Genomic DNA, 12,301 nt, shown 5'->3' with positions numbered 1-12,301 from the left:
TTTGGGGTTAGCAGATGCAAACTATTAGATATAGAATGGATAAACAACAAGGTCCTACTGTATAGCAGAGGGAACTGTATTCCATATCCTGTGATAAACCATAATGGAAAAGAATATGGAAATGAATGTGTATATATATAACTGAGTCACTTTGCTGTACAGCAGTAATTAACACAACACTGTGATTCAACTCTACTTCAATAAAAAAGAAAATAAAAACGAATTTCTCTCCCATTATTTTAATTATTTAGCTGTTGTTTAATTGCAAGTATAATAACAGGTTAAAAATATCTATCTAATGTAATTTTTAAATTTTATATTCCAAATCAGCATGGGGATTAATCATGACAATGACCACCCATCATGTGCTGATGGTCTTCATATCATGTCTGGTGAATGGATTAAAGGACAAAATCTCGGTGATGTCTCGTGGTCCCGATGTAGCAAGGAAGATTTGGAAAGATTTCTAAGGTACTGAGGTCACTAGCTGTTGCTGTGTCATGAATGTGTATGTGTGCCTGCTTCCTCTACCAACCTGGGAGGGTGGTGTGGCAGAGGGGAACAGCCACCAGATTAGGAATCAAGGTGCTGGGATCCACTCCTGGTTCTCCACTGACTCATGGTGCGAACTGGGACATATTATTTAACCCACTTGTTTCTTAGTTTCCACACTTTCAAACAAGAGGATGGGCAAGGTGATTTGTAAGGTTGAAAGTTATTATAATGATAAAAAATCTTTCATAATATTTAATTGCCTCTTCAAAATTTCTCAGTGGAAACATTTTCATTGTTCATCCCTCTATATCTGTGGTTATAAAGAACCTCTTTAACAAAAGCTCCACCTTTCCACTGTGGTAGTTCTGCACTCTGAATCTTTTTTCATTAATGTCAATGCATAGTTTTCACCATTATAATAGTCCTTGATTCTCCTCTTTTCAACCTTCAGCTTTGGTAATACGTAGCTTCTGCCTAGTTGGAAAAGGAAAGGAAAAAAAGTATTACTGTTCTAATTTTCATGTTAAAGCCCTGTTCTTTACTTTTTCCTTCAGTAATAGAAGGGGAAGATGAAACAGTACCAATAGATGTTATGTAAAGTCCCAATTAGTGAGTGAGAGATGCTTAAAGTATCCAAAAGTCTAAGTAAGAAATATAGGAACATCTAACTAGCTAAATTCACTACACAAATTTCTTTTTCCATGCCATTTAAATTGTCAAGCTAATTTTTTGTCAAATGAATATTAAAATCTACTAAAATATATTTATTGCATTACTATAACTCTTTCCAGAAATATGTGCAGTAGAGTCTGGGCATTCTCTTTGTCACTGCAACAGTAGCCCCTCAGTAGGCCCTAATGAGTGTAGGATTTTGTGTAGTTGTCTTCTCGTGAATCAGAACTATGATAAAATTAAATTTTACCCCATAAATGGAAGTTGTAGTACAATGTCAAGTAGAAGAATATTCACACTATTTATAGTCACTTGAGAATGCTTTCCATAGATTCCTTAAATCCCAGAATATGGTTGATTTCTTACCTTCATACATTACTTTTGGACAAGTTACTCTCTGAGTTTCTTCATCTTATAAATATGTAAAATAATAACCACCTCACAGTGTTATGTAGATTAGCTGAGTTAATCCATATGAAAGATCTTTAAAAACAAAAAGTCCTGTTAATTTGAACTTTTTTTATTATTAGGTTTATCATAATAATTATAAACAAATGAATCTCATACATGGGATAATTTCTATGAGCATTCAATAGAAGAGCTTATAAATAAAAGTAAGAACATATTTTAGTAGTATCGAAATGTTTCCTGTTGCTGTGTTAACTAATTATAACAACTTTTTGCATTTAACTCAAAATGTTACACATATCTGCATATCGCCAGGTCAAAGGCCAGTAACTGCTTGCTACAGACAAATCCCCAGAGTGTCAATTCCGTGATGGTTCCCTCCAAGTTGCCAGAGATGACATACACTGCTGACGAGCAATGTCAGATTCTCTTTGGGCCATTGGCTTCCTTTTGTCAAGAGATGCAGGTAAGAGTTGTATCCAGGTAGGATTTTTTTTAAGTGTATGTTCACATCCATTATTTAGAAGTATTGATTGGAGGAGGGGAAGATGACTTTATTTTAGAGTTTGTGGCTTCAAAGCATCCCAGTATTGGAAAGAAGGATTTTCTAAGAAAAGGTTTCTGCGTTTTCCCCCTAACATTTTGAAAGTGATAGAAATAGGTGTCGGTATTTAATTAAAGCCAGGAAGGAATGACCCAAGAATTTCTACTTCAAAAATGGCACTGAAGTCAGAAAAGCCTTTGCATTATGCCAGTTCGTTGCTTTTGTTTTAAATCTCTTACTTGCTTACATGGTAGGTAACCGGGTGAAAATGTCATAAAAATGATATATGAACATGTAATTTTGGAGGAAGGATTATATCTTTTAACTCTGAAAATAAATTGTTAAAAATATGTTCTATAGGAATAAAAATTAGAGAGTACATTTCTAAATAGTTAAACTAAAGGAAAAGGGTAAACGTCTGATGGTGAACTAAGCAGTGTCTTTATATTAGTATTCAGTCACTAGTTACTCTGAGAGGCCAATTGTCCCATTCTAGAAAAATCTAAAATCTGAAAGATTGAGCAAAATGACCTTCATAATTGATGTAAGAATTTAGCTCTATTTACCCTTCCTTTTTTCTTTTCTTCTGTCTTCCTGAAGCTCATCCCCTAGCTGCCCATTTCTTCCTACCTCTTTCCAATACACATACTCGCGCACACTTTGTATTTCAGGCTTCAACTGATAATCATGCTTAGAGTGAATTGAGAGCTGTATTTCACTGTACCTAAGTTTCTGTGATTGCCTCAAAGGAGTTTGGCCTTGTTGAAGATAATGCTGTCTTGGATTACTGGCAGAATAATTAAAATTCATTATAAGGAAAAGGTTATACAGCATTATGACATATGCTTTCTCTGCTTCGTTGTTCTTATCAAAGGAGTTATTCACTTGTTTGTTACTTTCCTCTTATTAATTTCCCACCCTAGTGTGTAAGCTCCAGGAGGACAGAGTGTTTCTCCAGCACCTAGGCCAATGGCTAGCACATGGTAGGCACTCAGTGAATATTTGACTTAAGATTAAAATAAGTGAATGTATGAAGAAGTTGGAGCTCCGTTAAATGTGACATGTGAAAGAATGTATAGACTGTAATACTCATCTGGCAATATTAGACCTCAAGAGGAACTGATATAGGTGTGTGATTGTGACTGGACACCCAAGGGTTCACATGTGGCAGACCAATGGATCCTTGGAGCTTAGCGTTGGGTGTGATAATTACAGCAGTAGCCAGGTTGACTTTGTATTATCTGTCCTAATACCTCTCTGATCTCATCTACCAATCTTGTTCAATCTACTCTCATCTCCAAGGACTTTAGACAATCAAAAATTGGGTCACGATCTTTCATAAATCATCATGGTAAGATGAATGTTTTGAGGTCCACAAGTTTGGTTTTGTAGGTAAACACATCTACATGCTGAAATTATCATGTTTTGGAAAACAGAGTAGGCTGCCTATGATTACTATCATACTATTGCATAGGAGATGGTTTCAGTTCATGTAGTACAGAAAATTGATAGACTTGATCAATGAAAATTGTTCATATTTTATGAAGTACCCCAAGTGTTAGAAAAACTCAGCAAATGATCAACTACAAAAGTGCTTTTGGTAAATTTTAGATCATTTTTCATAAATACTATTTTTTTAAATTTTAGGAATTATTTTAAATTATATATTGCAGTTAGTTAAATTTTACTAGTACCATTCCACAATATTTTGAACTCTAAAATGGATGCCACAGTGTGTAAATCATTTAGATTTATGACCTATTTTGATTCTTATAACAATTATATGCCATAGTTGATATTTAGTCCTGTTTTACAGATCAACAGTTTGAGGCCTGTAGAAGTTAAATAACGCAATTAAGTTATATCTATGCAGAGGGAGTGTTAGATGCAAATCCAAAGAATAGAGTATATGTAACCACTATGCTCTACTGCTTCTTATGGAATCCAAACTTCTTTACTTTGTGTCTTTGTGTGGGAAAAACCTTAGATCAGATCCTGTGTTTAGACTGAATTTGCTTTATCCCTTACAGCACCTACACCATCAGGGTCAAGAAATATTTTAATTGATTTTTTAAACTTTTTTAGGCTATTTGCTCTATTTATATGGTTGTTTCTCACTAACCTACCTGCATGGATTTTTTCTCCACCTCTGAAAGTATAACTATTTGTTAGGGGATATTAAATCCGTTTCTTAATATCCTAGATTGTTGCCTTGTTTTAAACTAGGCATTTTGCACAAACAGAATTAAGTTTTAGGTCTCAAGGATCCAGAAATGTTCTCCTTTTTTCTCCTGAAATTATCTAGATGTGACATTTTTATTCATAAAACCAGATTTTTCTCTAGTTCTATCTGTGTGTAATCTTCATTAAGGACAATTTTAAAATAATGCCAGAAAGGATTGGGCTGCTGTGGGCAGCCAAGGAGAAGCAATGCGTCCTAATAGGGGTTTGGTTGGAGAGCACTGGCTGGAAAGGCATGAAGCCTGGGCTCTAACAGTGGTTCTGCCTCTCATTAGTTGTGTAACCTTAGTCAAAACTCTTTTTCTTTCTAAGCCACACTCTATAGAACAAGAAATGGAGCTATGTTATCTTTCGAAGTCTCTTAGGGCTAAGAGGCTGGATTTCTTTCATTCTAAAATCCAAAACAGCATTCTGATACCACCTTGAAAAATCATCATTTCCATCCCAAATCAGTGCAGCTTGCAAAGCATAGAAATTAGATAGGTAGGTAGGTAGGTAGGTAAATAGGTAGATAGAGCCACAGAAGAGATTATTTAAAAATTCAGTCACTGATTTGATAAATATTTATTGAGTTCCAGCTACTTTCCAGGTGCTGTTCTGTGTACTAATAACACAGTAGGAAGTAACCCCCAGCTTCATGGAGCTTAATTTTAGCTGGGGAAACAGACAATAAGTACATACATATATAATATGTCAGTTAGTAATAAGTGTTTTGGAGAAGTATAAGTTCAGGTAACAAAGACAGGGAATACAACCAGGGATGGGAGGGTAGGAATGGTGCTATTTTATGCGGGATGATCTGGGAAGGCTTCCTAAAGCAAGTGACATTTGTTTAGAAATCTGAAGGAAGTTAGGTAGCCAGCCATGCATTTATCTTGGGAAAAATGTAGCAAGAAGAAACAGAAAGCAAATGCACTGGCATGGAGTTAGGTTCATATTTTAAGTTTAAGATGTCCGTTGGACATCCAACTAGAGATGTTTGTAGGTCCAGAATAGATATCTATCTGGAAGTCCTCAACAAGTAGGAGATACTGAAGACATGATATTAAATGATGACACTAGGAAATGAGTTAGAAGAGGAAAAATTCGAAGAGTGAGAACTTAATCACTACAATATTTAGAGGTTAGGAAAATAAGGAGGAAGCAACAATTAAAACTCTGAAGAAGTCTATTGGTAGGAATCGAACCAAGAGAAGGTAAGATCTTGGAGGCTAAGTGAAGACATTTTTCAAAGTGGAAATGATTAGAAATTCCAAAAGCTGAAGACAAGGGGAGTAAAATGAAGTCTGAGAATATGCAATTGCTATGTTTTCCCCGCTGGGTTTGGGACACTATTACTTGATGCTTTCTTGACATCCCTGAACACCTGAGGGTAAGGAAGTAGAAATTAAAAATATAAGGGGAAGTAGTTATAAGTGTAGAAGATAGAATAGTTCAGCGCATTAAGCCACTCACGTACACTTTCAAGGGGATACACGTGAAGTCGCCATATCTACCAGTCTGTCATCTAGACTTTATACAAAACGAACCTCCTAGAAGGCAAGCTCCATAACATCAAAAGAGTTGTCAGTCCTTTTTATCACTGTACCTCTGGCACCTAAAAGAGTTCTCAATAAGTATTTGTTAAATTAATAAGTGAATCAACTGAATGATGGAATAATAACTCTAAAATTTTACTCATAGAAATAGTTGATTCTTAGATATATAATATGTCCAGAAAATATGAAGATAACCATCTAAAATATTAATTCAATGGCTCCATAAATAACAACCTATAAGGGTATGTAGCTTATGTTTCACAGCTTACACATGAGTTAATCAGGCATCCGTATGTCCATCTTATATCTCCATTCAGTTATAAATAAGTGTTGAGCTGCATGGAGTAAGGATTTGCAGCAACTTTTCAACGTGTGTGTTTCTGGTACAATATGAGACAGTGGTAGTTGGCCCATAGTATTTGAATTAGATATTGCTCTTCCATTCTTACTGACAAATAGTTATATACAAGCACTAGGGACTCCAACATTATATACATGCTGATCTAATTAATGATATAAATTTACCCTTAGGATAGCAGCTTACATCTGCAAAATGTTTAAAGGCATAGCTGTAGAGATGTTTGTGAAACATCTCGACCCTCAGCAATAATTGCTCACTCTTCTGTATGAATATGCTAACTTCTCGGCTGACCTTATTCCTGAGTCCTAAGCATTTGGTGCCTCTAGGCCATCTGGCATCTTGTGGCTGAGCCAGCTACAACTGCATCAACTTATCTTAATAGCTGCCTGAAATTCCTTAGCCTGGCTAAGAATACAGAGGTATGGATGTTTCCTTAGAACCAATAAGAAGTGGCTGCTTGAGAGTTACATTATTTGAATGAGAAGGAAGTTTGCTTAAAAAAAAGAAGACCTCCAGGAAACTTAAGCTTCTGCCTTTGGTTTTGTACTAGGCACAATGTGAGTTGCATACATATTATATTGTATCGAAAACTTTCTAGTGTAATTGAATCATATGATGACTTAAAGTGAAAGTACCACGTAAAGTTCCAGTTTTACATTTCTCTTATATCGACTTAATATATCAAAGTATGTAGGACTTCTAAAATCTCTCATTTGATCTAATGAACACGCTGGCATTGAAATGAGTACCTTATGAAGAATTCGAGAAGACTGAGTCTCTGTGATTTGGCATTGTGAAATTCCAGAGGCAATAGGAGTTAGGACTAAAAAAGCATGAAATATCCCTTGATGGAAAGTAGTTGTTTGGGCAACTAATACAGTATCATTGATAAATCATGTTGTTAAGATTGGTGAAGTTGAAGATTTTTATTGTCCTTTCTTCCTATAAGATCAATAAAGTTATGGTGGGTTAAAGCTACCAGGAATTGAGTCTGCCTGTTTTGCCATCTAATCAAAGCTTCATCCTATTCTTTGAGCTTTAGTCCTACACGGTATGTGAGCACATGAGTTTGATGGCACGTTATTTGTCTAGATAATCTAGCTCCTTAATTTTTTTCCTTAGGACTAATTTTTTTTCACGCCTTCTTATTGACATGGGCTTTTATTTTTTTTATCTTTTTATCTTTTATTTATTTATTTTATCTCTATCTTTGTAAATTGCCTATTTACATTTTGCCCATTTTTTAAACTTTGTTTTTCTTGCTGATTTGCAGGAGTTCTTTCTATATTATATATTTCTATATATGTCTAGGTGACACTTCCTTAAAGTATGTCATTGTGTGTTAACTTTTTATACAATGTCATTTTAAAATTTTGAAGTGGTTGAATCCATCAAGTTCTCCAATTAAGTTGTGCTGTTTTTGTTTTGGTTTTTTTTGTGTGTGTATGTGTATATATATATATTCCTTTTCAGATTCCTTTCCCTTATAGTTATTACAAGATATTGAATATAGTTCCCTGTGCTATACAGTAGGTCCTTGTTGTTTCTCTATTTCATATGGAGTAGTGTGTATCCATTAAACCCAAACTCCTGATTTATCCCTTCCCCTCTTTCCCCTTTGGTAAACATAAGTTTGTTTTCTATATCCGTGAGTCTCTTTCTGTTTTGTAAATAAGTTCATTTGTATCATTTTTTTAGATTCCACATATGAGTGATGTCATATGAATATTTATCTTTCTCTGTCTGACTTACTTCACTTAATATGATAGTCTGTAGGTCCATCCATGTTGCCACAAATGACATTATTTCATTCTTTTTTATGGCTGAATAATATTCCATCATATATATATATATATATATATTTATATATGTATATATACACAAACGCGCGCACACACACCACATCTTCTACATCCAGTCATCTGTCAATTGATATTCAGGTTGCTTCCATGTCCTGGCTATTGTAAATAGTACTGCTATGAACATTGGGGTGCATGTAACTTTTCAAATTAGAGTTTTTTCCGGATATATGCCCAGGAATGGGATTTCTGGATCATATGGTAACTCTATTTTTAGTTTTTTAAGGAACCTCCATACTGTTTTCCATAGTGACTACACCAAGTTACATTCTCACCAACAGTGTAAGAGGATTCCTTTTTCTCCACACCCTCTCCACCATTTATTATTTGTAGACTTTTTGATGATGGCCATTCTGACCGGTGTGAGGTGATACCTCATTGTAGTTTTGATTTGCATTTCTCTACTAATTAGCTATTAAGCATCTTTTCATGTGCCTGTTGGCCATCTGTATATCTTCTTTGGAGAAATGTCTGTTTAGGTCTTCAGCTGAAGAATGTGTGGTTTTTGAAGTTCATTATCTGTCACTATAGATGAAGTATATTATTCAAAATATCTGTTGGCTTATTTGGTTTGATTGATCCATTAGTAACTGACAGACGTGTTAAAATATCCCACTCAAACTACTGATTTATTTATTTTTCCCTGTATTTCTGTCACCTATTACCTTATATAGTGTTGAATTATATTATAGGTGCATACATATTTATGGTTTTTCATCTGTTGATCTGTTTTTCTCTTCTGCATTTTTTATGACTTGTGTCTTAAAATCTGTTTTCTCTGGCATTAAAACCATTATCCTGGCTAATATTTGTCACATCTTTATCTTCAACCTTTCCAAATAAAACATAAATACAAATATGGGTATGGATAGATGGGTATGTTTACTAGAGAAGAGCAATTGCTAGATTTTATATTTTTCTGTTTAAACCAATGTAACCATTTTTTGGTATTTTCATCAGCTAGTTTAACATTTTTTACATTGATTTAAATTAATGTTTTTTAGGATTTTTATTGTCAGCTTATTTTGTGTTTGTGTTTCTTATTTATGCTCTACTTTATTTTTTTTTTTTTGCGGTACGTGGGCCTCTCACTGTTGTGGCCTCTCCCGTTGCGGAGCACAGGCTCCGAACGCACAGGCTCAGCAGCCATGGCTCGCGGGCCTAGCCGCTCCGTGGCATGTGGGATCCTCCCGGACTGGGGCACGAACCCGTGTCCCCTTCATCAGCAGGCGGACTCTCAACCACTGCGCCACCAGGGAAGCCCTATGCTCTACTTTTTACTCTTGTTCTCCTCTCCTACTTTACGTTGGAGAAACCAAATTTTCCTCTGCATTCAAAAGTCAGACATTCTTTGTATCTTTTTATGTGTATGAGTAATTGGTTCTTTTTTCTTGATGCATAGTATTCCACTGGTATGTACTGTTTTGTTTATCAATTCACCTCTTAGTAGACATCTGGGATGTTAGCTATTATGAGTAAGCCTACTCAGAAGATTTGTGAATGATTATTTGTGTACACATATGTTTTTATTCTACAATATTAATACATTAACATATTATATATTAATACATTAATTTTTTGCAAACAATGGAGTAGGGACTGGCTGCCTATTTTTGTAAATAAAGTTTTACTAGCACACAGTCATCCCCATTTGTTCACATGTTCTCTTTGGCTGCCTTCAAACTACAATGACAGTGATGAATAGTTGCAACAGAGATCGTGTGGCCCACAAGCCTTAAACTGTATACTATTTGGCACTTTACAGAAAGAGTTAGCTGACCCCTGTTGCAGCAGATACTCTGGATTCTGTTATATTCCTCCAAATAGTGTTTTGGTTTTTGTTTTCACAGGGAATTAAGTTTGTTAGACTCAAACTGGAAACTATCTTGCCTACTGTGGATAGCACCTCATATGTTGGATCAGCTCACTCTTTCCTTATCTGGGCTATTTGGGGTGTGTCCCTTGCATGTATGGTACAGGTGCCACCTAAAGACCTAAACTTCTCTGACTCTCTTCCTTTTGGGATTGTCCCTTCAGGTTTTGGCAGCTTTGACTACATCAGTTTCTGTCTTCATGAGTCTAAAAAATGGCATATGTTGCTTTAGCCATTGTGTCATACCACGACCACAAACCACTATCAGGTCAAAGCCACAAAGATGGTGAACTCAACTTATGCCAGTCAGCTCCCCTAAACAATTTACCTGCCTTTGTTCACGTTCCAGAACCACCAGGAAGTTGTTTTTTGCATTTGTTCCACAGTTTATGGTTGTTAGCTGCCAGAGGGTTGGTCTTCTGGGAACTTATTCCACCATTCCAGAAGAGGAATATATTTCTCTTTCACACAAGGAAATTCTGGATCATTTTTCTTTCAAATATTTCAAATAGTTCCTTCCCACTTTTTTTTCTTTTCTTTGGGGCTTCATTAACTATGTATTGACAGTTCTCCTTTCTCTAAATTTCTTCGTACTCCTTGATTTTCTTTAACACTCTAAGATGTGTTCTATTGAGGGATCCTTTGCAGTGTGCTGCTTCATTTGTTGGCTATGCATAGACTACATTTTTCTTCCCATGTCTGTTACTCAACACCTACCTCTAGCAGTCATAAAGTATATGGAGTGAAGGAGGTAAAAGAGAAGACGTCAAATTTAAATATTTAACTGTCAGTGGTCAAATCGTTTCTGCTAAGGGATAAAGTTTTTGAGATGTAAATGTGCTAGATTTTTAGTATTTCTTCCCATTAAAAAGGTTAATAATAATGGCTAAAGTCCAATTATTATTGCTTTATGTAATCAATGTTTATTTAGATTTATCCTCACTTTTGTCAGGTTCTTTGATCACAAGTGGTTTTCAGCCCTTTCCTATGAGGTCATATTCTTCTTGAAATACACAATTTAGAAGTTCCTTTTGGGAAGATCTGTTGGTGGTAAACACTCAGTTTTTGTTTCCTTGAAAGAGTCTTTATTTAACCTTCAGTCTTGAATAAAATTTTAGCTGAGTTCAGGACTCTAGATTGACAGTTATTTTTTTCCTCTTACCACTATGAATACATCATGTATTCACATTTTTTATGTTTGTGCCAAGATGCCATCTTTGCTATTTTCCTAATCTTAAAAGGAAACTTACAGCATTTCACGGCGTTTTAACGATGTTTGCTGTAGATTTTTATAGATGTCTAGAGGTCCATTAATTTTGAAGATGTGTTCTCAGTGGTTAGTTTGCTGACTTTTTTTTAAATGAATGGATGTTAAATTGTGTCACAAGCTTTGTATCTAGAGATACAAAAATCATAGAGTTTGAAGTTTTTGATGTGCTTGATTATGTTAATCAAATCTCTAATATTATAGTAGCCTTGCATTCCAAGAAACACTCAACATGATCATGATGGTACACTACCTTTTTTCATGGATTGCTGGATTCCGTCTGTTAAAAATTGTGTAGAATATTTAAATATAAGTTTGTAAATGAGGTTGATCACTATTTTCATTTTCTTTTAAAACTCCTCTCTGGTTTGAGTATCATAAAGTGTGTTTAGGAATATTGCTTCTTTTTCTGTTCTCTAGACAGTTTATGTAAATTGACAATTTAAGTTTTCGGGTCAGATGTATTCTTTGTGGGAAGATTTTTAACAGTCACTTTTAATTATTCTATGGTTAGGCAATAGTTTCAGCTTTTCTATTTCTTCTTAGGTCCATTTTAGCAAGTTTTTTGGGGGTTTTTTTGTTTGTTTTTTTTTGCGGTAAGCGTGCGTCTCACTGGTGTGGCCTCTCCCGTTGCGGAGGCTCCGGACGTGCAGGTTCAGCGGCCATGGCTCACGGGCCTAGCCGCTCCGTGGCATGTGGGATCTTCCCGGACCGGGGACGAACCCGTGTCCCCTGCATCTGCAGGCAGACTCTTAACCACTGCGCCACCAGGGAAGCCCTTAGCAAGTTTTTTGTAAATTTTTTTAAAATATTTTTCCATTTCATATTCATTCTAAAGTTTTTTGGCATAAAGTTGTTCATAATGTCTTCCTACTTCTGTTTAAACTTTATGTCATCTGTAGTTATGCCTTCATTTTTTATTCCTAATAGTGTTTATTTTTGCCTTCTCTTTTTTTCTTGATTTTCAATTTTATTAGTATTCATAAAAAACTAGATTTCAGTTTTTTAAATTTCTTTTGAGTCTTCGTATTCTATTTTTTTAA

At 35.2% G+C, this 12,301-nt stretch overlaps 1 protein-coding gene across 1 annotated transcript in view; it reads left to right on the top strand.

Moving 5' to 3' along the window:
- The window catches only part of ADAMTS19 (ADAM metallopeptidase with thrombospondin type 1 motif 19), a 269,389-nt gene that overhangs the window by 138,799 nt on the left and 118,289 nt on the right, over window positions 1-12,301 (top strand). Inside the window, exons 9-10 of the mRNA XM_004279870.3 lie at window positions 331-471; window positions 1,891-2,041. Coding sequence (XP_004279918.2) covers window positions 331-471; window positions 1,891-2,041 — 292 coding nt within the window. The remainder of the gene's footprint in view (window positions 1-330; window positions 472-1,890; window positions 2,042-12,301) is intronic.

Source organism: Orcinus orca, chromosome 3, assembly GCF_937001465.1.
Source record: "Orcinus orca chromosome 3, mOrcOrc1.1, whole genome shotgun sequence".
Classification (NCBI taxonomy): Eukaryota; Metazoa; Chordata; class Mammalia; order Artiodactyla; family Delphinidae; genus Orcinus; species Orcinus orca.
This window is presented reverse-complemented; position numbering and strand designations above follow the sequence as displayed.